This window comes from Epinephelus fuscoguttatus, linkage group LG10, assembly GCF_011397635.1.
Source record: "Epinephelus fuscoguttatus linkage group LG10, E.fuscoguttatus.final_Chr_v1".
In the NCBI taxonomy this organism is placed as follows: Eukaryota; Metazoa; Chordata; class Actinopteri; order Perciformes; family Serranidae; genus Epinephelus; species Epinephelus fuscoguttatus.
In genome coordinates, this window is record NC_064761.1 from 27,344,153 (window position 1) to 27,370,054 (window position 25,902).

The 25,902-nt window shown below is 41.8% G+C and overlaps 1 protein-coding gene across 6 annotated transcripts in view; it reads left to right on the forward strand.

Annotated features, from left to right (window-relative positions):
- LOC125895649 (voltage-dependent R-type calcium channel subunit alpha-1E) overlaps positions 1–25,902 on the forward strand; it is a 149,228-nt gene that overhangs the window by 95,540 nt on the left and 27,786 nt on the right. For 3 of the 6 annotated variants that reach the window (XM_049587667.1, XM_049587666.1, XM_049587668.1), the window contains exons 8-28: positions 830–1,020; positions 3,670–3,773; positions 5,209–5,324; positions 5,589–5,642; positions 7,459–7,500; positions 9,420–9,515; positions 9,697–9,906; positions 10,028–10,140; positions 10,356–10,468; positions 12,031–12,162; positions 12,753–12,822; positions 12,989–13,106; positions 14,215–14,282; positions 14,493–14,584; positions 18,741–19,664; positions 20,629–20,873; positions 21,217–21,328; positions 23,167–23,296; positions 23,808–23,867; positions 25,030–25,136; positions 25,577–25,673. In XM_049587667.1, coding sequence (XP_049443624.1) covers positions 830–1,020; positions 3,670–3,773; positions 5,209–5,324; positions 5,589–5,642; positions 7,459–7,500; positions 9,420–9,515; positions 9,697–9,906; positions 10,028–10,140; positions 10,356–10,468; positions 12,031–12,162; positions 12,753–12,822; positions 12,989–13,106; positions 14,215–14,282; positions 14,493–14,584; positions 18,741–19,664; positions 20,629–20,873; positions 21,217–21,328; positions 23,167–23,296; positions 23,808–23,867; positions 25,030–25,136; positions 25,577–25,673 — 3,194 coding nt within the window. The remainder of the gene's footprint in view (positions 1–829; positions 1,021–3,669; positions 3,774–5,208; positions 5,325–5,588; positions 5,643–7,458; positions 7,501–9,419; positions 9,516–9,696; positions 9,907–10,027; positions 10,141–10,355; positions 10,469–12,030; positions 12,163–12,752; positions 12,823–12,988; positions 13,107–14,214; positions 14,283–14,492; positions 14,585–18,740; positions 19,665–20,628; positions 20,874–21,216; positions 21,329–23,166; positions 23,297–23,807; positions 23,868–25,029; positions 25,137–25,576; positions 25,674–25,902) is intronic. The other 3 variants (XM_049587672.1, XM_049587669.1, XM_049587670.1) reach the window with 2 other exon arrangements.

Genomic DNA, 25,902 nt, shown 5'->3' on the forward strand with positions numbered 1-25,902 from the left:
AAGAATTGCAGTTTTCAGAGATTGGATGGCAAACACTTCTGTACTGAAAGAAAAGAAATATTTTCAACTTACCTATAAAAGCCATTCATCCTCTGAAGGCCCAGGGTCTCTGGTTTGTAGTTTTCAAGTTTCATGAGGCTGTGATAATCCTAAAGGCCATGATAGGTCACTTTATTCAAATAGGTCCTTGGGTTCAATGGGGACTAGCTTCATTACGCATGAATAAACCTGGGCCCAATGAACCCACAACAGTCTCAGCGTCTCAGTCATACCCAGCAGGTGCAGTTTCAAGACTTCTAAGGGACCCCATTATGCAGAAATATTCAAATACAGTAGGCAACCATTTACTGTATGTAAAAAGCTACATCGCCCTAAACTGCATGGGACTAGCATAAAATGGGCATGCTTGTAAAGGGGAGACTTTTGGGTACCCATAGAGCCCACTTTCGGTCAGATACCTTGAGGTTAGAGGTCAAATGACCCCTGTGAAAATGGCCATGCCGGTTTTTTCCCTCACCAGAATGTAGCTAAATTTTGTTATTTAGCCCCCTCCCAACAAGCTAGCATGATATGATGGGTACTTATGGATTGGCCTAGATCATCTAGCAGGATTAAACTTCATGTGGTGAAGCATAAAAACCAGTAGGCGTAAAAACAAAAGATTCATACTCTCAGATTCTGTGTGAAAAGTGTTGAATAGTTTTCAAATTCATTCATTGAACAAGGTAAGGTCTGTTGTCTGATGTTGGGAACTATGGACTCATGTAAGACACATAACATTTTTCTTCCTTTTTTCTCTCTCTATCTCTCTATGCACCATTCTGTTCAGAAAATGAGACAGTGGACTCCTCTGAGTACGAGGTCCCGTGTGGCGTGCGTCAGTGTCCGGCCAAATACACCTGCTCCGATACCTGGATTGGCCCTAATGACGGCATCACTCAGTTTGACAACATCCTGTTTGCTGTTCTCACTGTCTTCCAGTGCATCACCATGGAGGGATGGACCACTGTACTCTACAATGTGAGACTGCTCACACACACACACACACACACACACACACACACACACACACACACACACACACACACACAAACAGATATATGTGCCACTCATAATATTTCCCAGAATTGCTGCAAATTATTGAGGTGCAGCAGCGTTTTGTCACAATTTAGACTCCATTAATGCTAAAGAAGAGAAGCGGCTTTGGCTCCAGCACTCTGATACCAGCTGAGTGGAGGTCTGTAACCCCTGCATCCTCCTCTGCCAGGCGGTTTGCCTGTGGATGGAGAACATGGGGACAGGGGGTTACTGGCTTGTGATTTTTCTGTTGAAACTGCAGAGTGCTCTGTTGATTCCTGTTTTGCTCTCAGCTTGCCATTTTTGTTCCATCTATCCTGAGACATGTACAACCTGCTGCAACATGCTGCAACAGCTGAATAGAGATTAGACTGCCCACCTACTAGTTATGAAATATGGCACGCTTCAGAATCTCTTAGAAATGTAATCTAGGATTAATGACTGTATACACCTCTGCTATGTTCTGTGTGAATATGACAACGAGTAGATTAAAAATAGTCTTTTCTGTTTACCCATATTTCATTACAAGGAACTAATGTGTATTATTTATTTTACCATGATTCTCAAGGCAGGTTTAGCAGAACCATGCGTCTTAAAGTATTTTTATTCTCTCATGTTCATGTGATATATTGACTCATTGGCATGTATTGGCATGTAGTTTTGTCATCCTGCTTGACTGATATCTTCAAGTCCTCCTGGTCCACATCCTGGAGCAGTCAATTGTTCAAAAGTGATTTCGAATAAGAGCAGACTGAGTCGGAAATATTGTTGCTCTGTAGGATTGACAGGTAGTCAAGTGAACTGAATGTTTTTAATGCTCAAGGACTCTTAGTCCAATTGCAAAAGCTAGAGAATGTGTTTTGAATTCCCCTGCAGTTATGTAAAAGAAAAAAGGAAAATACTCTATCATGTTCTTAGTGAGTGTTGAAGCCAGAAACAATGCCTTTTTGTGCTGTAGCATAATTGTAAAACATGGATGAGGTGCTGCAGTGCGCTTCTTGGCCATCTATGTCAGAGTGAGAGGAGCTGGACCGCAGACACACACACACACACACACACACACGGTATGTAAACAGAAAAGCAAGCAGCGGCACCATTTGCTAATTTGATATATCTGTTGCCTGCATGACCATCCAACAAATCAAGTCCAATCATGTCCACCTCTGGCTGCAGCTGAATTACAAGATCCAATCCTCAGATAGGAACACTCTACAAAACACTGCCCATGTTAAAACACATGGGAGTAGCGACTGCAAAAAATATATATATCATTGTGCTCACGAAGGCCTGGACACTTTGGCATTTGCAAAGTCACTACATAGATGGATAAAATATTTAATTTCAACATTCAGATGCCTGGCTCAGTGCTGCCATCAGAACAACAGCTCTCTCAGTTTAAATTGCTTTATTATTTAAGATCAGACTGGATCATTCTGAAAAAGTTTGTGCATTTCACTTTCATTTACTTTTGGCAATAGAAGAGAATTATGAAAAATTATTGTTCCAAAGCTTTTCCAGTCAAACATTTTTGAGTGTTTCAGGCCCAGTTTTTAATCAATTTTCAAACCAATAAAGAAACACACTCATCAAGTTCCAAACTGCTTACAGAAGTTTTGTTGACATTTAATCAGTTGAAGATTTAAGATAAAAAATAATAGTTGCGACACTCCCCCAAGGCCAAAAAAACACTGAATTTATCCAAATCTCTTAAGCGTTAGATTTGATAACAGATAATAATAAGTATTTAAGAAGTCAGAGTGGTGGACTTTAGCTATAGTCTAAAGATTTCCATTAATGAGCCAGTTTTAATCAGGATAAAACAAAGAAGAATAGACAAGTATGGGCTGTAGGTCATTATTTTATGTGTCTTGTATATACTATTTCTAAAAAAAATTATATATGTACTTATTGTGGCCAAAAATCACTATTGTCAGTTGATAAATATGTGGAAACCAAAAGACAATTGCAGAAGTAAAAGTTTGAGCCTTACTCATCCTGTGGGAGAAACAGAACACTGATGAGTATTAATTTCTTTGTCATTTTTGTTGTTTCTTCGTCTACCTTAGATTATCTTGGTAAAGCAACAACCATAAGCACACACTCACACACACAAACTGCTGTCCCACGGTGTAATTTGCGGTCAGCTGCCGGCTCTTTCAGTTTTTATTGAGATGGATGAAGGCAGATGATTTTCCAGAGTGATTGTATTATGTTGTCTAAAGTGATGCTGAATGAGCTTTGCAGATGAACAGTAAAGGAGGAAGGAAAGAGGGGGACGACGCACTGCTACTGTGCAGCTGAAAAAGAACTGCTGACCATACAGACTTACTGACTAAAGTAAAGATGTAATACTCCGTTTCTATATTGGCTTCATACAGTAACTTCTCCACTCTCCTCCACACTCTTCCTGTGAGGCCAGAGTAGATCAATACACATGATGTCTCTGTTCGATGCCCTGCCTACCCTCCGACTTTCAGCAGCCACCCAAACACCTACACCTGTGTATTTCTGTCTTGTATCCCAGTGGCAGCATGAGTCTGCTCCAGCCGTGACGTGATTTTACTGAATTTAGAATTTATTTTGATGTTTCAGACCGACGATGCCTTGGGCCCCAACTGGAACTGGCTCTATTTCATCCCTCTCATCATCATCGGCTCTTTCTTTGTCCTGAACCTGGTGCTGGGAGTCCTCTCTGGGTAGGTTCATGTTTAAAGATACACTATGCAGGGTTTTCCTAAAAACAAAGCACGGACTCATACAGAAGTAATCCCTCTCAAACATGAGTTATGACCCACTAGAAGTGTGTTGAGTTTTGTTTCCTGCAGAGACTCTGCTGTCTGCCTGTGTTTTTATATTTTCCTCTTATTTTCTGTGTTCGGGCTATTTATGGGCGTGCAGCAGGCATCCAAGAGACCCAGCGCCAAAGAAAAGCACATATGGCGAGGTGAAATGCCAAACGAGAATGAATCTGGGTTTGACTTTCATTTTCGCTGCCGAGTATGTTTACAAACAGTTACCAGGAAGTTCAATCCAGGTTCATTTTAAACTCATTAAGGTTTCTGCCTTTTGTGAGGGAGATTTATGGGGCTTTTCTAGCGTATAGCTCGTAAATACATAATTTTACCAGCTTTTTATTATGCTTGCCATGACTACATTGGCCTTTATCAACCAAATATGAAATAATACAACTTTCTCTTGATCGTATTTGTGTCTAAGCGCATCTTTACACCTAAAAATCTGAACCAAGGTGGTGCTTTTCTAGCCTGCAGGGACCAGGCATTGACTTACTGACCTTCTGATTTGTAGACAGCTGCTCTACCTCCCATGCTACAGCTGCCCAATGGGGCCTTTAGGTGGTCCTTTTTAACTCATTGGTGATGCAGGTGAAATGTTTCACTTTATGACTTGATTTTTAGCTCCCATGCCAAATTCGTCTTAGGTGAGGGGCCTTACAAAACAGCATACCGACACGCCAAGTAAGGGGGTTTGGGTGTGGGGCTTTGGCGCATTGTGGTGCCATGTGCCACAAGGGACAAAGGCATTACCTTCGCTGAGTAAGGGCCACTCAAACACACCATTAGTTTGGTCTTTGTCAGGATAGATTGAATCTTTTGTGGAGTGGGTACAGGTTCTGCCTACTAGTTTTCAGGCCCTTTCAAGTCTACACCACATCCGTCAAAGCAGACACCCCCTGAAATGGGCTACAGCCACACAGTCAGCTGGTGTTGTTGTTGCTGCTGATTTAGGACCTGGCAGTCTGAAAACCAGACGACACACTGTAAGTTGTTTTTTTACTGACTAGTGAGGTGGCTGGTAAACAAGCTACTGTCAAGCCAAACTGTGCTGTTTGAGTACATGGTGTTAAAGTCTATACAAGTTAATTAGTACTACAGAAAGGTTAATGGGGGATCCACATTATCATTATCTCCACTGAGCGAGAGAAGAGACCTCCTTTGCCTTGCTCTCCTCTCCTCTTGTGTTTGAATGAACAATGAGAGGAGCTTAGTTCAAGACAACAATAGCTCTTCCTGGGTGATTGTCTCCAAGAGGAATTATTTATCCATGTGACAGTAAATCCCCGTACCCTCAGAGAGTAAATAAATGATTCTGTGGTTTGATTCTGTTCTGCAGGGAATTTGCCAAGGAGAGGGAGAGGGTGGAAAACCGCAGGGCCTTCATGAAACTGAGACGCCAACAGCAGATTGAGAGAGAGCTCAACGGCTATCGGGCCTGGATCGACAGAGCAGGTAGCTTTAGTCCCAGTCACAGCGCAGGGAGACCAAGACTCTTGATGAGAAAAGCAAAATCGATATTTCACTTTAAGCTTTAAGACTAATCCTTTCAATAGTGGAACGTAGGACTATCTGATGCGACCTGCTTTCTGTCAGCTGCTTTCTCCACCGTAATTGAGATTTAGATATAGTCACAAAAGATGCCAGTATATCTCTTTCTCCATCTGAGCCATCATCTGCTGCTCATTTCTGATTGTGGCTTGACTTTTTGCTTTCTAGAGGAAGTGATGCTCGCTGAGGAGAATAAGAATTCAGGACCTTCTGCCCTCGACGGTAAGTAAGCAGATCATTATTTTTCCTGGTTTCATTGTGCACATTGTCTTTCTGCTATCCTCACATTGCTTTACGTTCTGTCTATCTTCGACTGAATCAGTTTAATGCTGGCATGCACACTAAATGCACTAACTGTGCTTTGTAAAGGCTACTCAAGCAAATGCTATTAGAGTCTGTATTATGTATTTGTCTGTGATTTTAGCTTGACACACTATTTTTAAAGGTATACATATTGGAGTTATAAAAGCTCTTTCCAGTGAAATTAAATTACATTTCAAGCTAGTTCATCATTTTTAGCCATACTAGCAGCAAGCAGTGTCAGTGTCAGTTAGTTATAGGTCCACCACTTTGGTCCAGACTGAAATATCTCAAAACTGGATTGCCATGGATTTTTGTTCAAACACTCCTGGAGGATGAATCCTACAGACGTAAGCTGGGCTCAGACTAGAGACCTTTTGGGCTGAGTTATCCCCACTTCACCCCTCCTGACTATCAGGAGAAATCCAGTCTGGGACCTTGGTCGGAACCAGTACTCAGCCCAGATTATTTAGTTCTTTAGTTCCATTTTATATCTATTTGAGAAGTTTACAGACCCTGTTTTAAACCTCATGAACTGCTCACATACTCATCAGGGCTGCCCTGATCGTTTCAAACATGTTTCACATTTAGAATTTAAAATCTGGATGATTACGGTTATGATTACATCAGAATAGAGCAGCTGACGGTGTTGCCAAGCAATGCTAAACATTCTAGCCCTTGAGGCTAGTGTTAGTTAGGATACTGCTGTTGAGATTAAAACTGACTATTAAATCTCACCTCCAGCTCCCACTATAAAATAAACATCTCGTGTTGACTGCGTCTCCCCAATCATTTTCTCGTTTAGCCTTCTGCTTTTGTTTTCAAAGCAAAGCATCGTCAACATTACAGCAAAGTGTCGCACCTCGTCAATCTCCATTTTGCTTACATCTGCTTCCCCATGAGATCACGTGAGGTGGTGCATTCATGCTCCTCTAGCACATTAATGTTAATGATATCCTGTGGTCTGTGATGCACCATTATTTTCAAATCTTGTAGTGTGCGCATGTTTGAAATCAGAGAGCAGAACATTTCCACTTATGTGTGTGATGCGACCCAAATTTAAAATCAGGTAGGATTTTAAAATTCCTGTAGTCTCAGCCCGGCTTTAGGTGATCCTCTAGCTTTTATCTAGTGACATCACGAGGTCAGAATTTGAATTTTTCCAGTACTCTGATTCATCACCCCTGCAAAACTACCCTTGTCTTACTTTAACATCAGCATAAGTTGGGTGAGCAGCCCAGTACCAATGTCAAATAATGTTGTAACCAATCTTTATGCCCCACAGTTGGTATCAGGCATTGCTGTCATAAATCTTAGCATTGTCACTGTGAACATGCTCACTAGCACAAATCATTGCTGTACCTACAGCCTCACAGAGCTGCTAGCATGGCTATAGTCTTTTAGCCTTGTTGATATTTCACTGCTGAGCTGGAAAACTTGAAAAAGATTCAAAATTGACCCCAACTGCAGAAAATAAATACATAAATATATACAGTATATTACGTAAATTCAGGACATGTTGTATTGAGTGTGGTGCACTTGCACAGATTATACACCATTACATTGCTCTCTACAACTCTCAATGTCACATAGAGACAATTAGCGCTGGTAGTGACACTAGACACGGTGCCCTACAGACAGTTACTGTAAGTGCCTACTCTGACCCTCTCAACTCTACTTTGACCTTTCCTCCTCGCTAAACCAGCACGGCTTTTATTAAATGTTGATTGATTGGCAGCTCTCAGGAGCCTCCCAGAGTGGAGTACAGGTGGTGCCTATGGTGAGAACCGTTCTCTGTTCTGCTCTCGCCCTCACCAACTTCTCCACCTCATTTGCCACACACACGCACGCACACACACACACACACACACATGCGCACGCACTGTTGGTCAAATACAAACATACAAACACTTTCACATAGAAAAAGGAGAGCAAATCCTTGATTCAAGTGTGTTTCTTGTTTAGTATGTTTCTGTCACTTGAAGAACAAAGCCACTCTGACAAGGTAGAAATAAATTGGATGGTACAAATCTGTAGTAGAAGCAGATAGTGGCTCCAGCTGTTGGGATGGAAATAAATGCGGAAGCTGGGATAGCTTTGATTAAAAAGAAAGGCGGCACAGTACGGTTGCCATAGCAACCATTGGTCTGAAAAGGCAGCAGCATGCATGTGCTTGGGTGTGTGTGTGTGTCCATGTGTTTGTTGACAGGGCTCAGTGTCCATGCCTTTAGCAAACACTCCTCTGTGCGTGTGTGTGTGTGTGTGTGTGTGTGTGTGTGTGTGTGTGTGTGTGTGTGTGTGAGTGAGTGAGTGAGTGAAATGGCAGCAATCTTTTTGTGTATCTGTGTGTTTCTGTGTGTGTTTGATCAACAGCTTATTAAATAAAGTCCCCAAGCAAATATTGACTGCAAGTAGATTCAGAAATCACAAGGTAGCAGGGAGACGTGTGTGTGAGCGAGGGAAGGATAGGCTGAAAGGTAATCATGAGCAGTCAGTGAAAAGGCCAAAACATACTCATCACACTCACTCCAGCATGTGTGTACTGCACGGCGTGTCACCGATACTGTATGGCCGCAGCTCAAATAAGAGAAATGCATGGACCGTCAAGTCGCCTCGGAGCATGGTTTGCTATGACGGAGATCATATTACAGCAGCAGAAGGTTTGCACTCAGTTTGTTTGGATCATTACACATTGTACATTAAATGATCATTTTTATCTCATTCAGCTGCAACGTTAATGAGCTCAACTTTCCCTCTCAGCTGAAATTTCACAGACATTAGCTTGTCGTGCAGATGATCCTCGTTGTGATTTCCTTTGTCATTTGCTTCATCATTATATAATTTTCCACAGTTACATACTGCCTGAGTCTGCCTATTGGTGTTTTAAGATGTAAAGGTGGTCACACAAGGCTGTTTTTTGGGCCACGTAAACATGGAACCAGCAACACTTCAAAAATCTATGATTCAGCCCGATGTGATCAAAACATTTATTCATTTATTCATCCAACTTTTATTTAAATCTTGAGGAATCATTGAGGCAATGATGTCAAGAGTAAAATTAAAGCAAATTAAAACACAGAAGCACTACACCTTCTTGAGGGCACAGGAGAACAGACGGATGGAGACAAAGTGACAGGACAGTAAAACCAAACATGCACAATGATATGTTGCAATGGTTACACTGTATTGTTCACAATTTTAAAAAAAAAAATAATAAAGAAATGACATATGAAGCCATGTTGCCATTTAAGGCTTTATAAATAACTAGAAACCAGTGCCTATCACATCTAACTGTTAGAGATGGTCACCCAATGTTTTCATACAAGATGCATTGATAAGTAGAGTGATGGTTATCAAATATAAATCTTAGGGTGGAGTGATAAACTGAATTTGGGGGTTTAAATAAAACAAACAGCAAAAAGTAAACAGTATTTTGTGGTCATGTTGCCCTAAAGTCTGCTTTGTGTCACCATCCTGAAATATAATATTATATTTTATATTTTTGGTATTTGTTTGTATGTTATTCTATTTTTTTTTTTGTCTGTGTTTTTTTCTGAAAAGCTCTTTATTACTTTGTTAGGAGAAGAGCTATTTAAATGAAGCTTCTTATTATTATGCACACAGTATGTCCCCTCTAATTTCATCTTTTCGTTCCATCTTGTTCTGGGACTTTTCATGCTCAACCTGCTCTGTCCGCAGTGTTGAAGAGAGCCACCACCATCAAGAGGAGAGGGATGGATGCGGTGCATCGAGGACAACCAGGGGAGGAACAATATGGTGACATCTCCTCTGTGGGTGAGTGGGAGTCTGTAAGGCATACTTCAGTAGGGCACACTGAGCTCTGCTGCAGTCTGGTTGTAAACAGAATTGGGGACATAGTTAAAAATTCAGAACAGGAACATGTTGTACAAGCACTGCTAGTTAGAAAACAGTATCTCTCTACCTTTCCCTCTCTGTCTCCTGCTTATCCCTCAAGGCATCCCCATGGCTAGAGCAAGTATCAGGAGTGCCAAACGAGGTCCAACAGCGTATTTTCGCCGCAAGGAACGTCTCCTGCGCATCTCCATTCGCCGTGTGGTAAAGACACACACTTTCTACTGGACAGTGCTGGGCCTCGTAGCTCTCAACACGCTGTGTGTGGCCATTGTTCACCATAACCAGCCACTCTGGCTTTCCAACTTCCTTTGTGAGTCACACTTCATTTCACTTTGAGGCAGTTTTAAACACCTGCTGTGAATTAATCAAATGGTTCTTCTTCTTCATCATGTAAAGTTCCAAATCTAAATTCCTTTTTTGTTGTTTTCCAGACTATGCAGAGTTCCTGTTTCTTGCTCTGTTTCTGACTGAGATGTTTCTGAAGATGTACAGCCTAGGACCGCGTCTCTACTTCCACTCTTCCTTCAACTGTTTCGACTGCAGTGTCAGTACTTTGTCTCCCTCTCTACATATTTGTTTTCCCCAAAATCCAGCTGCTTGTGTTTTTAAATTATGCAGCACCAGCCCTCTCTTCCTCTATACCTGTCTCTGTTGGATCTTCTCTCCTGTCTCACTGTGGCTCTGTCCTAGCTGTTAGCCTAGACTCATTTGTTTCTGGCGGTGTTTATTGAAGATGCATGTACGTTTATATGTCTGTAGGTGATCGTTGGCAGCATCTTTGAAGTGCTGTGGGGTTTCTTCAGGCCTGGCACTTCTTTTGGCATCAGTGTCCTGCGAGCTCTCCGTCTGCTGAGGATCTTCAAGATCACCAAGTTAGTGCTGCAGCCTTCCTCGCTCTTTGCCATCTGTTGAGATGTTTCATATTATTTACATGGAGCATTTCACTGTTGACTGAAAGCTAGCAATCATGTTGAGTTTGTAGTGTTGATGTAATATGCAGTTTTTTTGTGTTGGGTAGAGAATTCTTTTTTATTTCATTTCTTTAAATTTGTAAATCTGTATCTCTCGATGGGCAGTTGAAAAAACAATTAAAAATTGGTGCAGCAGAGCCTCAGATATTCTCTTACTATACAATGAGTCGTACCTCCTTGTCAAAACATGGCACCTACATCAACCACAATGAAAACAAATAACTGTTTGCGACTGTTTGTTTCAGAATTTGGGTGTGTCATGCTAGTAGCGGCTTACTTAGCCTAAAGCAGAGATTAGGAGCGACATCACTTGGGGCAATTTATCAGACATCACACAGATTCCTCTGGAGCCACCAAAGGCTTTATACAACCACAGTTGGCACACCCCAGTTTGATCAAGCAGACACCGCGTACCAGCACAGAAGCTAAGCAATGTACTCCTCTGGATGTGAGCAGCACCATAATGTATTTCTTACCTTGCAGAACTCGGGGAGTTGCTGGTTTACCTCTGCCTCGATCGGTTAGTTAGTGTGTATTATTGTGTAATTTTGGTGTTTCATAGGGTTAGTTTGGATTCACCACAATCACACAGTAACACAAACTAACTAACTGATCGAGGCAGCAGAGACCAGCAGCTCCTGTATTTTGCAAGGTAAAATTATTGTTTTTGTCAAAGGAGTCTGGTGGCTTTGAAGTGACCATAGATGGATATAACAGCTTCAGTTCTCTGTTGGAAAGGGCTATCTACGTATAGTATACACTTAAACTGATATTGTTTTTGTTTTTTTTTACATGCCTTAGATATGTTTGTTGCTGCTGCCCCTTCCACAGCAGTACATTGCTTAGTGCCTGTGGCAGTTCTCCCGCCTGCCTCTTCAAACTGGGCGTGTGCCGACTGCCAGTGGTGGACGAAGTATTAAGATCCTTTGCTTATGTAAAAGTACTGATACCACACTGTAAAAATACTCCGTCACAAGTGCATTGAACATGTTACTCAAGTAAAAGTGTGTAAGTGCAATCAGGAAAATGCCTGTTGCCAGTTAATTAATTTTTTTGGTCAATTGATCAATCGACTAATCATTTCAGCTGCACTTGTATATTTTCATATGTCTTGTTTGCAACAATCTTAATTTGTAAAGTGACTAGTAACTAAAGTGAGATGTAGTGCAGTAAAAGTTGAAAGTGAGATTTTAAGATTAAAATACTCAAGTACATGCAGGTGCCCTTAATTTCGTACTTAAGTACAGTACTTGAATAAATGTTGCATTGCATTGCTGCTGACCGCCATCTACTGCAGGTAATGCACTGACTATACTGATTATATACTGTAAGTACCTCATATAACCCCACGTCAAAAAATCTGAACTATCCATTTTAATTCCTCTTAAACAATAACATTAAGTATTACATTCACATTTTAAAAACCTTTTCTTGCACTAATGGGATATTTTGTGACTTTTAAGGTACTGGGCGTCGCTGAGAAACCTTGTCGTCTCTCTCATGAACTCCATGAAGTCCATCATCTCCCTCATCTTCCTCCTGTTCCTCTTCATCGTTGTCTTTGCACTCCTTGGCATGCAGCTCTTCGGTGGCAGGTAACACTAACTAGTAACCTACAGAATAAAGTGCGTGTAGTTCTGTAAAGAAATTGAGTCAAGTAAGGAACCATCTGGGCAGAAAGACAAATCTATTTAATCTGGCAGAAAATATAGACTGTTTTTCTCTCCCACTCAGCTCATTACTCATTTCCTGTGGTTCCTGCAAAGACAGATTTACAAACATTAAAAACAAGGCTGAGGTAGACTCCATGGCTCAGTAGATTCCTCTTTATTGAATACACTCAGTTTAGAGGAGAATAGATTGTCCTGTGGCCTGTTCACAGTTGTTTTCATTATACCAACAGACTGTGTGAGCTTGGTGGAGATCTCAGACTTTCTCTGTCACACATACACACAGCTTTTGTTGCTTTGTTTTCCCCCGAGTCGATGCTGTTTCCCACAAGCTGTCACTTCAATAAAGGCCGGCCTTGTGTATGAACTGGCCTCAAGAATACAGAGCACATGGAAAAAAAACATCAGCCAGCCAGCTGGAGAGGAGGAGAATTGATTTCTCTCTGACCGAGAAAATAAAATAAACAGAAAAGTAGACCCAGCCCTGCTTTTTTAAGTGTGTCTCTTTCTCACAGGTTCATCTTCGAAGACTACACCCCGACAAACTTTGACACCTTTCCTGCAGCCATCATGACCGTCTTTCAGGTCTGGAAATCAACCTGTCAATTTATTGCTAACACAATTTACTGCAGACACTCACAATATACAGGAAGTGTGGAGTTTATAGCTAAGCTCAACGGTGATGCTCAGGATAGTTTTGTAGATAATATTCTGTGTGTTTGTGTGTGTCGTTGTGTGTGTGTTTTCTCAGATCCTGACTGGAGAGGACTGGAATGAGGTGATGTACAACGGTATTCGCTCTCAAGGAGGAGTGAAGTCTGGCATGTGGTCCTCTATCTACTTTATAGTGCTCACACTGTTTGGAAACTGTATCCTTTATCACTCCTCAATTAAATATGAATGGTTTCATTTCCAAGTGCCATACACAGCACTTAATGCCTTCTTTTTAGTCAGTAGCCTATACTAACTACCATCGGTAATAAAATATACTAAAATAGATACCGGCCTGTCTCAGCTCGACTCAAGCCAGCTGATGGCGTTGCCTGTAAATCAGCTTGCCAAGTCACCAGTTCCTTGTTTTAGAAGATAAGGCACATCACCTGTTTCGACAGCCAGTCAGCTTGTGGCAAAGTCAACTGGTCAAGTCAATTACAAACTCTAAGCTGGTCAAAAATGGAGTTTTGGACAGAGGAAAGAGAGCTAACACCAACTCCCCTCACTGAAAGAACTGCTCTGGGAATAGATGGGAGAAACTGACAAAAGTGAGGAGATTACCTGTCTCAAGTTTACAGCATAGATTTGTATAAGCCCCCTAGGTATTCCAATGAAGCCCCTGTGGAATGCTCCAAATTCTCTACTCCACTTTTTTATGTTGTCACTGTGTCATTTTAACTAGACTTGCAGCTATAGCAAGTGTCTCACTATTACTATCCCCATTCATATTTTAAGAAGCTACAAATTATATCCAGCCACAAATAAAGACCCAAAACTGGAAGTTAGAGCAGAACTACACAGAAAACATAACTTTCTGCCATTATTGCACAAAAAATTTCAATAAACTGATGATCAAATTAGTTTCTGAATTAGTGTTCTGTCGATCAACTAATTGATTTGTTGGCTAATCATTGCAGCTATAGACGATACACCATCTTGTCTAGTTGAAAAGGTGTAAACTGGCAGGTTTCAAAATGTTGCAGGCTGGCGCATTGCACGTAGCTGCAAGTTTCAACTTGTCTTATGCAAATCTTTGATCTGACCAAAGCTTAAGATTGTGCAACTTTCACTTTTCAATTAACTTTAACAGCTAAAGCTTTATCAGTCATTTTAAGGTAAGACTCGTGTATGTTTCTGGGTAGGAAGGGGAGGATCTGTGGTTCTATTATCTGTCTCTTAACAAGCAGTTAATGTTGTGTCAGTCAGTATTGGTAGGGTTGCCCAGCTACACTTTGACCATGTCCTTAACTCAACTGTGACAAGACACCCTGCTGAATGTCTTCTTGGCCATTGCCGTGGATAACCTCGCCAACGCACAAGAACTCACCAAGGTAATAAAAAAGTGGCAAAGAAAGAACAAGCCTGCTCTTGTTCTTGTTAGAGTCTGTGACTTAATGCTAAATAGTCTTAATAATCTTTCCACTCCGCCGTGTTCAGTCCTGCTCTCATCTCCTCTCATCACTTTGATTCTGTTTAATTATTTAAACTCACAGATGCTATAGTTGTTCCGCTGCCTTTTACTCCTCTTCTTTTTTGATCAGGATGAAGAGGAGGCAGAGGCAGCGTTCAACCAGAAGCACGCTCTACAGAAGGCGAAGGAGGTCGGACCGTTGTCCTCCTTCATGTCTTCAGAGTAAGTGCTGTATGCAGCCGCTCTCCCTGCCTGACCTCCTCCTCTCCTCGCTCTGTCTCTCTCTTCCTCTCCCTCCCTCCTTCCTTCCTTCCTCCAGGGATTGTGTATATAGGACTGACCCAAAGTGCCAATACTTAGCACGAGTTGCTGTAACCCACAGCAAATGGCAAGTTCATCATTAGGTGCAGTAGATTTGACTAACTAGACATGTCATGCAGAACAGTTATAGGGTTATCAATACAGAACTTTAACTCGTGCACTTCAGGGCCTGTTGAGAGAATCAGTATTTGATGCCGCCCCATTACAGACTTGTTGATAGGTCTTTACTGAAAGGTCTACTATGTAGCCTCTGCCTGCTCCCAGCACTGTAATTTGCTCCAAATTGAAGTCCATGTCTCCATGGTTACTGGTTCCACTCCAGGATGGGAGGTGCTTATGATGTTGTCATGGTGACAGGGTTACTTAGTGTCCAAATTAACATGGTGTGTCCATTTCAGTAATAGACTCCTGGATTCAGCAAAGTGGTTGCTAGTAAAGAGTGTAAGGACGTGAAATAAAGTTTGTGCAGACTTTGATCTGTTGATTTCACTTGTGGACATTTTTGATAACATGACCTTGTTTTCTCAATGCTCAGGTTTCCAGCTTGCAGAATAGATTGTGTGTGTGTTTTTTTCTCAGGGATTGATTGCACAGTGCCTTGTTGTAGGTGGTGGAAGTGCATGTGCATGCACAAGAGTGAGGACCTCTGGCTCTGTGTGCACGCTGTGTATTGAGAAACAAGCAGTTTGTTGCATGGGCATGTGGAAGATTTAACAAGACAACATTTTGTTAACATAATTATGTACCTCCTTCTTTCTTGCCTTCTGTCAGGGCTGCACGATATACAAAAAAAAAGATATTGCAATTATTTTGACAGATATTGCAATTGCGATACAAGTCTTGATTGAAGTGGAGATTTTCCTGGGATCTGTACCAAACAAATATGTCCTCTTACATCTAGAATATGATTTGGACGAAGCCTCTCTGTAGCACCACAATGCTTTATTTATAATGGATGTTATGAAACATTTTACCTTTATCCAAAAAACTGCAGTTCCTGTAATTTGGATGTTGCACCAGGCCATATTGCAGTTTCGATAATATTTTAATTAATTGTGCAGCCCCACTTTTTGTCTTTCTTTCTGGAGGCCATTTTCCTAAAACTTACCCAACGGAAATAAAAATTAAAGCAGAGCAGAAAGAAAAGTAGAGATGTGCATCAGTTTGGGTTTAGCCATCTGAGGGTCAGGCTCCTGTCAGAGCCCATAGAGAAGACAGGAATACCACGGGGTCGTCTGGGCCGGCATCTGCATTCAGAGACGACACTCTGAACTTTAGGGGGCTCTGGTCTCATCTCCGATGTCAGCTATGAAACCCCGGTGGTACCTGCCCCCGCTGACCTTGAAGAAACTTGCATGACAGCATTTGCTCTATAAAGAAAGAGATGCAGCATGTTGGAAGCTGATGATGATTTCACTTTGGGAACGCATGCGTCTGGTCGGCATGATCAAAGGAAGAAAAACAGAAATTACACACTCTGCTTTTTACATACAGTTTATAATAAGTGATACATAGACTGGAATATTTGGATAGTGTTATCAGTGTGTGTACAGTTTTTCTTCCACTGTGAAGTCTTTAATCCCTCCCCCAAATGCTCTTGAGTATTCTGAATATTTTTCAAACTACTATTTTGAAGCTCCGCATATAAATTCCCTCATTCAGCTCTACTAGCATGTCCTAAAAGAATGCTAATGTGTGAGTGCTCTGAGGTGAGGGTGGTGTTCAGAGCTGCATCCCAATGTGGTGGTTTTTGTTCAAAGGGTATCTAAATATGCACTCTTCTGCTGTGTTTGCTGATGGAGCCCATCTCTGTGTTTTCTACCTGTACCCATATCGTAGCTCAGACTGTCTTAACATCTCAATCTTACTTAAGATGTCTTCTTATCAATGTTGCGCTTACTGTTGATGTTTATGAATGTTGTTTAATTGTTTCTAATACTGCTACCATCTTGTTTGTCAATGTGCCGCTTGGCTCCAGTGGAGACACAAAGCAAAGCATCAGGGGTTCAGTCAGTTTTTGGCCTCAAAGTGTTTCTTTTATCATTATAAACATCTAAAAGAAGAGATGTGTGCAGTGGAAATATTCTGTTGCAAACAGAATACACGATGTAGCAACTAAATGTTCAATGAATAATTCATCTGTGCCTGTAGTCTTCTATTCCAGTTTTACACTTAAGCAATGAATAACAAATTCAGAACAGCTGGTAAATGACTTTAAAAGTCTACATACAGTTGTTTTGATGACTTTGATCTTTGCATTTGTCTTTGAGGATTGTTTGCTGTGTGTCTCCTAGTCTGTTTTGTCTCTGCTCACAAAAGCACTAATGTCTTGTTTTCAACCAATCGCTCATTGATAACACGGACCACACAAGAGTCCACGTTCCAGTAAGTAACACTGTCTGTTCAGCTCTCTGAATCTCTCACTAACGCCTGTCTGATTTTCTTACATGGGTAAATGTCCCAGTCTCATCCTGTGTGGTTTTCTGTCTCATGCTCTGTCCTGTACCTCCAAACTCTCCAACCTTATTTTACTCCACCTTTTTTATATCTATTCCACTGGTTTCATTCTGCATTTTTTGTTATTACAGTCACACAACAACCTCTGGCTTGGTTAATTTATCACCTAACATCTTCATTGATTCAGTATAATGCTACATGTTGACATGAAATAACTCTTTGTTGTTGAGAAACGACTCAAACATTAGACCAAACCTCTTGTTAGTACATGTACTGTGATATTCATTTTTTTGGCTCAAACGTCTTGATTGCTAATTTACATTTTATTAAACAAAAAGGGAACCTAGAAAGAATCTTAAGTCCATCAAAGCAGATTCAGACACTCTACTCAAATTTTGGTGAAAACTCAGCATGCAAAAGAAAAATGATTTCAAATAACAATACAAGATTAAAAAATTAAAGTGAGAGACAATGACCTTCATTTAACCCCTCTGAACTTTAAAGCTGGGGTAGGCAGTATCTGGAAAAGGCAAAAAAGAAAACACTGCAAAATTTGAAAATATAGCCTCCTCCTGTAGCTCTCTGCTCTCTGTCCAAAACCCCTTCCTCCAGAAGAACACAGGTAGATGCAGGTGCTTCAGTAGTAACCCAGTGTTTCCCATACATTGATTTATTTAATATTGTTGCCATGTAGAGTTGCACACAGCTCATTTACTCAGATCCTCCTTTATCAGCCCATAAATAAGACAAAAAATTAGCAAGCTAACATTAGTAACCCACTGTCCTTTTGCCTCGCTCCCCACCACTGCGGACTACTTTTTTGGAAGGAAATCTAGCAGCAGCCAGTCGATGGCCGTGGTGGCTCTCACTTGGCCAACAAAAACCCTCCTAGCACTGGGTGGCCAGCAGCAGCGCCGGGTCTAACCTGTTAGCTGCTCCGGCAGGGAGCTGGGGCTTTCTGGTCCCCCGGAGCTGGGGTTGCACTGGCTGGATTCAAAGTTGGCTGCCAACTCTCCTGTAGCAAGGTGGTCTGTAGCAGCGGGGTGTGAGGCAGAGGACACGCTGTGATTCTAGGCCTTAGCTAAAATTAACTCCATAAATGTAACCTTTATTCTGCAGCTATGAGCATTTGGCTCCGGTTAGCAGAAGGCTGAACTATTAGCAACATTTTCTGTCCATCTCTGAAACACTTTGCGAATAGTGACACACTTTGTTTCATTTATTGTCAAACTCTCTTAGACTCTCTTTTTTTGGTTGCCAATGCTGGAATAGCAACTTTCTCAGCAGATTTCTCTGCCATTGAATCAGGCTGTCACCAAAGGGACGTGCACATGCATCTGCATTGGTAGAACAGCCAGTATGAACACGTTCTCTTTTAAATGACCTGTGGTTGGCTAAAGTCTGCCACCGAGTCAAGAGGAGGTGCAGAAGTCTAGTTTTCTCTCAGTCCACTTCAGTGACAATATGCTCAAAGTTTATTATGGGATTTATACCTAAAGATGCCAATATGAAACTGCCTTCCCGAGCTTTAAATGTGGGGCTGCATATAATAAAATTTGCTTCTATATACTGACATTCTGTCTTTTCTTTCTCTTCTCAGGGGAAGCCGGAGGAGGCGGCCCTACCTGTACAGGAAAAGAGCCATCCACCGCAGCCGGCCAACCTACTCCTGCTCCCTGGAGGAGCCCCTGGGCAGCATCAGGGAGGGCCGCCCACCCCCACCTCTCAACCCCTCTAACTCTTTCATGTCCAGGAGAGAGAGAAGAAAAAGGATGACCATGTCAGTATGGGAGCAGAGGACCAGCCAGCTGCGGAGACACCGCCAGATGTCCAGCCGAGAGATCCTGTTCAGCAACCCCAGCGAGGAGAAGGACGGGCCCCCTGCTTCATCCCAGACCCACCAAGGACGTCCCCTGTCACTGCACCGCAAGGCCATGGAGCACACGCATACCGGGAGTTTGAAGCACCTGACCGACCCCTTAGCCTCCCCAGTCAAAAAACAGGGCTTAGGCTCTTCCATGTCTATGGATATGTCTCTTAACGCCGCCCTCTGTGGTGTCATACCTGAACCACCATCAGTGCTGGTGCCAGAGCCATTGGATCCTACCAACGAGCCCCTTCCTGATGCTGTATCTGTGGCCATACCAGAGCCTCCTGAGTCAGACCCCATCACTGAAAAAGGAAAACTGGGCATTAATCGGAGTCAAAACTCCGTCAGTGAGCGCCGCAGCCCCAGATTGAATGGCGAGCGTCAGCACAGGGCAGTAAAGAAGTTCAGACCACCAGATAACCTTGACACACTGACTCCTGAGATAGGAGGTCATGGTGGAATCAGAGGCAGGAGGGCCCTGCATCACTGCGACCATCAGAGCGGTTCCAGAAGTCAGGGGTCGTCACCTGGGAAGGGAAGCCACTTGTCGAGTCGCTCGGTCAGCAGAGAGAGGAGGAGAAATCCAGGGAAAGTGGGGGACAAGGAGGCAGAGACGACAAAGGAGGAAGAGGTGTCCAAACCTGATGAGAGCAGGTGAGACAGCTGCTTATTCAATGTGTTTGGTTGTATTTGTTTGGCAGTATGTTTCAAATTTAATAAACAGATAAAGTCAAAGTTAGAAGAGATTCATCCCAGGATGTCACATTTAGATTTTTAATGCCAGAGATTTTCAGTGACCTGTAGATGTTATGTAACAAAACACAGACATTGTTTTTATGTACTCAGTAGATCTAAGCACAGGACTGTGTATCAGCACTCTGCACAAATAGATTCATCTGTGCTGTGAATATATATTATGACCTTGTGTAGGGGAACGCAGGGAGTAACATAATAAGTTTACCCAAAATGACAACGAGAGGCTGCTAAAACACTTTCAAATGTAACGATGAATGACATTTATTTACTGAAGAATGATTCACGGAGATAAGCCAACTAACAGAGCTGAAATGGAGGCTTTCAAGGTGTCAGACTTTCCAAGGCCAAAAAATAAACAAGAAAAAAACAGGGGAAGCAAAATAAATGGCAGAGAACCTGAAGGTTTCCTTACAGTTACAGAGACTAGCAAGGAACAAGGCACTCAAGGCACTAGTCGGCAAAGACAAAGGATGGGTTAACAGAGTTGTATCAAGATACTATCACAAAATACAATTTCACTAATAACAAACTCACCAGCCCAACAAACAGCTCAGCAGCCAAGAGGCAACGAACACTGGTCCTGGGGGTTGATATTAAATTTTTAGATGATAAAAATGATGGTTTCTGTTGCATTTTGGCTGCATGTTTTTATTATTTACGCCTTAATTAGGTAGTCAACAGTAGAGAAATTACAGAAATGAAAAAACAAAGATGAGAAACGACATGCAACCAACCTGATGTAACTGGGGACATTGTGGTTTATAGTCGGCTATCGATTCACCTCCTGACAGCACTGACCATATTGTAAGTGTATCACTGTCCTCCTGTGTGTCCAGTAACAACTTTGTCTTTGTATTTTCAGACAGGGTGACAGGAGTGAAGGAGGAGACGCTGACCCACCAGACAACCAGAGCCACAGTGACGACCAGTGTCCTCAGAAGCAAGAACAACCTCCTCAGCAATCAGAGCCGTCACCTCCTGTCATCCCAGAGAGCAACAAAGAAGAGAAGGAGACAGAGCAGGAGCAGGACAAGTCTCAGCTCAGCTCCAGTGTGATCATCGAGGTGCCCAACGTGCAGTCATCTCTAGAGCTCTCCACGATCACAGGTATTTGAGACGAGAAATAGGCCATGCAGAGTCATGCCTCATTTTATATCTATTACACCTAAGCTAAATCGTTGCCTCCACAGTTCAGGCATTTTTAGAAGCGGTGAGTCATGTTATTGTCTAAGCTAGTCCCCATAGCTCACTGATTTGGCTTACTGCTGCTGAGCTTGGTATAGGCTCAGTGGATGTTTTCCACATCAAAATCCCTTTTTGTAAACTAAATTTACAAGTTTTAACGTGGCTGTGTGAGGCCTCCTCCACTCTACCATCTTCTCATTCTACCCTACCCTACTCTTCTCCTCCTCCTCACACCTATTCATCTTCTTCTCCTGACCTTCCCCAGTCAACAGTAAGGACCCTGAAACCTGCAAGTCAGAGAAGGAGGAGGCAGAGGAGACAAAGCCTGTCAACACTGTGACTCCAGACAGCATGTTCATTTTCAAACCTGACAACCCGTAAGTTGCTGCCGCCAGGATGGACTCAATAAAACTGAGAAATGATGACAAACATCACATGACCTCGGAAAAAATTGGCACTACTGGGACTGGGCCGTAGAGATGTCTGCCTTCTCTCCAGTATAACGGAACTAGATGGCACTCTGGTGGCACTTTCCAGAAATCATGACCTGGTTACTCAAGATGATCCACAGAGCTTGTTGTGAGCAGTTTTATGTTGGAGCTATTTTCTTTCTACCAAACTACACCTGCCACCTGCATCACCGAGCAGAAAGAAGCTTGCATCTACTCATGGTCAAGACGCTTGGGCTCGTGACAGTGAGAGATGTAAACACCAAAGCATCCTCCTTTACTAAGCTGTAACATTAGCTAGCTCCGTGGTACATCTACTGCCAGCCCACCTAGCCTGGTAAGAGGTGGGTAGAGTACTGAAAATCTGTACTCAAGTAAAAGTGAAAATTACTGTTTCAAAAACCTGTTCAAGTAAAAGGTTTTTTGTTGTTGTTGTTGTTGTTGTTGTTGTTGTTTTTAAAGGTTTAGAAATTACTTTTAGTATAACTTACTTTCCATTTTAATATTTTTAGGATGTGTTGGCCAGCACAAAAAAAATAAAATAAAATAATAATAATGATAATAAGACAGGTCTTGTTTATAAACAAACTTTTGATAATAAAACACAGCAGGTAGGCAAATCAAACAAATAAGGAAAGCCTATACATTTGAGATATGAACAGTCTCCCACTGTCTCTCCATTTCCTCTCTACTCCTCTCTTCTTCATCATTACATCAAAGATTAACATTATTCATGAAAAATTAACATAGCCAACATTATGTTGCCACTGTTATCTAGATAACATCTACACATTTACTTCAATGTGCTTGCGGAGGTCAGAGGAGGAGTCTTTAAAAGCAGAGATCTCTGTGTTTTTCAGTAGGCACAGCAAGCACCTCATCAAGTAACTATTGTCTTTTTTAGATTTTGGTATAAAAAGTTGTCACTGGAAGCTGCCTCTTTTTCTGGGTTTTGCGCTGTCATCATTGCATCGTGGTCAAGAGACATGGTGCTTGTTTTTCTTCAAGGCAGCTGCAGTTGAGGTGCTCCCTCTGTCCCCCACACTAAATCCTCTCATTTAGAACAGACTCTTTGTAATAAAGGTATAAATGAGAAATGTAGTGAATTAAAAAGTGGATTAGTGGCTCAAAAATATACTCAAGTAAAGAGTAGAAGTGTAGTTATAAAAAGACACATAAAAAATGTACTTGTTTGATTAAAATTTTTTTTTTTACTCCTGTGTGTTGGTTGTGATGCATTACTACCCACCCTTGCCTTGCAGCACTGAGCTTTACAGCTCATTTTAGGAGGAGGCCATTAATATTTACGTATCGCACTGTCACAAGCCCGAGCCTCTCGACCATGAGTAGTAGTTCTTCTGTGCAGTGAAACGGTTGGCAGATGTAGTTCCGTGGAAAGAAAATAGTTCCTACATAACTGCTCTGAGCAAGGTCTGTGGATTTTCTTGAGTAACCAGATCACGACAAGACATTGCTGCTGAGTATTTAAAGTGTCTTTTTTGGCACTTTTAGCACCACAAGCCAAGTGCCATCTAGTTCCATTATATTGGAGAGAAGGCAGACATCTCTATAGCCAATTACTCCAGCACTCTGCAACTCACACCCAAACAATCTAGACTGATAAATAGCACTCCAGGTGAAAGGAAAAACATATGTTTTTGATTTGGGGTTGAACTGTCCCTTTAAGCCTGCACAGTCTGACTCTTAGTAGATATAGACCCTGACCTCTGCATCACATCTCCACTCTGCCATCTGCTCTCCCTCAGGGTGCGTCGAGCGTGTCACTACGTGGTGAACCTCAGGTACTTTGAAATGTCCATCCTGCTGGTCATAGCTGCTAGCAGTATAGCGCTGGCTGCTGAGGACCCTGTAGCCACTTCCTCTAACTGGAATAAGGTTTGTGTGTTCACGTTCATGTGTTTATCATCTGTCTGATACAGGGACAGCTGTAACATCAGGAGCCAGTATATCTCTGCTGTTTCTACATTCTCCTGAACCACTCTGAAATACGATTTCAATCATTGTTTATCTGTACCTTGGGTCTCATAGCTTCATCTGCACTAAGCAGCAGAAGTGCCTTAAAGAAAAAGATTTCCTTCAGTTGTTTTGCAAAAGGCTGCTAATGAGACTTGATTGGGGGCAGTTAAATTGTTGATGAGTGAGGAAATTACAGTGTGAGACAAACTGAGGCTGGTTGTTTATGGGAGGAATTAGGCTAATCATCATTTGAGGGGACTGTTTCATACCAAACCACAAGATGAGACTCTGAAATCAAATAGTCCTAAATGTCTAGAAGTCAATGTAACCAGCTGAAACCTTTTTAATTATTTATCTTTGTTACATCTTAAATTTATCTGACCTTCTGATCCTTCTCTTTGATGGTCTTTCTGTCTCACACTTATTCCAGGTTCTGAGGTATTTTGATTATGTGTTCACCGGAGTCTTCACATTTGAAATGATTATAAAGGTGAGTTACTGTGTGAAGATGGTGTGATAATGACATGTCACTCAACCGTGTCAATTGACACACAGTTTCAAATCATTTTGGCTCATGAGCCCCTCAAAAAAGCAATGCTTACTTGCGACCCCTCATCTCCAGTTGTATATGTTTATTGGTTGTGACCAGTTTAAAGATTAAGTCTGTGATTCTGAAGACAGATTGTTGATATTTGAACTCAGCACCCAAATTAATACACCCCTCCCGTCACTGCTCTCTCAGAAGCTATGAATTACCATCCCACTCACTAGTGTTGTGTTACACAGTTTTTATGATGTCTAACAAATTAGTGCCCCACAAATGGTGTCATCATCTAACATAGTTAACATAAAGTTACATAGGTAGGTAAGTCAAGTTATGTAGGCTAGGTTTGGGAAAAGACATATAGTGATGGCATACTTTAAAATAACTCAGAGTTCACTTGGTTTTACTCAAGACATGATTGCCTTTCTTCTGGGGGAAAGTCCTGTGTTTGTTTGACCCATCCAGCACCCCAACTTGCCTCCTTAAAGTAACTCTTTGTATTACTTCTTTCCATTTTTACCTGTCAGCGCACTGGTCATGTGATTACAGTCATCCCAGTTATGTGGGTTATGTACAAATTTTGGTGCATTACTTTTCGTAGATATACAGTACATACAAATAGTGTAGGAGAACAGCCTTGGTCCGAGCCACTTTTTTTCCCATTTACAGAGCCGGGGCTGTATGTGTACACCGGATTTTTTTGGACAGAAAGTGTAGTAGAATATAATGTTTTATTTGCCCCTTTTAGCAAATTACCAGCTAATTTGTCCTCCTTGGGAATCTAAAAATTATTCAAAGATTCAAGGGTTGTCTGATAAAAGAGCCTGTTGTTGTGCAGCAGCAGTGGTTAACAGTTCTTTCTACTTTCCTCTGCTGTTAATCATCTCACAACTCCTTGTAGGGGTTCCTATCCTCACGTTGGGAACCACTGATCCATGTTACCCTCGGAGCAACAAACAGCTTTGTCAGGCCCAATGCTCATTTAATTTAACTTGTTCAGGAGCTCGACACTGAAACTCGAAACGCATAAGAAGATATGAATTCGTAGTTGAATCCAAATTACCCTGGAGAAGGACATTTTTTCTTTACACTCTTGTTTTGTCTTCAGATGATTGACCAGGGTCTGATCCTCCACGATGGCTCCTACTTCAGAGACCTGTGGAACATCCTCGACTTCATCGTCGTGGTGGGAGCGCTGGTGGCCTTCGCCCTCTCGTCAGTCACATTATTTATACATCTAATTAATCACATGCACTAGTCATACGTCTAAACATCAAATCGTCTTTAAATCAGATGTTAATGAGCTTTATCTGCTGTAAATGTTGCACTTCATGCAATCATCCTCTCCATGTTGTTTATAACATTATAACTGTTGATATACTTGTCCCTCTTTCCAATTTTTCTCCATCTATGGGTGATGCCTCTTTGGGATTGACCATCAGCAATGTGTTGGGGTAAAAATCAAAATAGTCCTCCTCTTTTAGAACAATTACTGTATTTAAGTATGCAAATTTCAGAGTGTAGAATATGTCAGATTAAATATAACATAACAATGGACAAATAAGGTGGGAAAAACAAACAAAGAAGTGTCTAAAAATTTTATATTTACTATTCTGCAATGATGTGATGCTCACACTGTTTGTCTTTCTGCACAGAAACAACAAAGGGCGGGACATTAAGACCATCAAATCTCTGAGAGTGCTGCGTGTCCTCAGACCGCTGAAGACCATCAAGAGACTTCCTAAACTCAAGGTCAGAATTGCTTTGTCTTTGATGTCTTGGTTGCAGACCTGAGAGCAGACGCAGAGCGAGTAGAGAGATGAGGGGATAAGCGATGAAGTGACAAACTGTGAGCATCAGGGCATGAAGACTTGTTGTCAAACCTCACACGTAGTCTGTCTGCAGGGAGAAAACAAAGCGTAAAAGCTTGCGCATACACAGGTGGATAACTCCTGAAAAATTTTAAAGCACCAAATACACT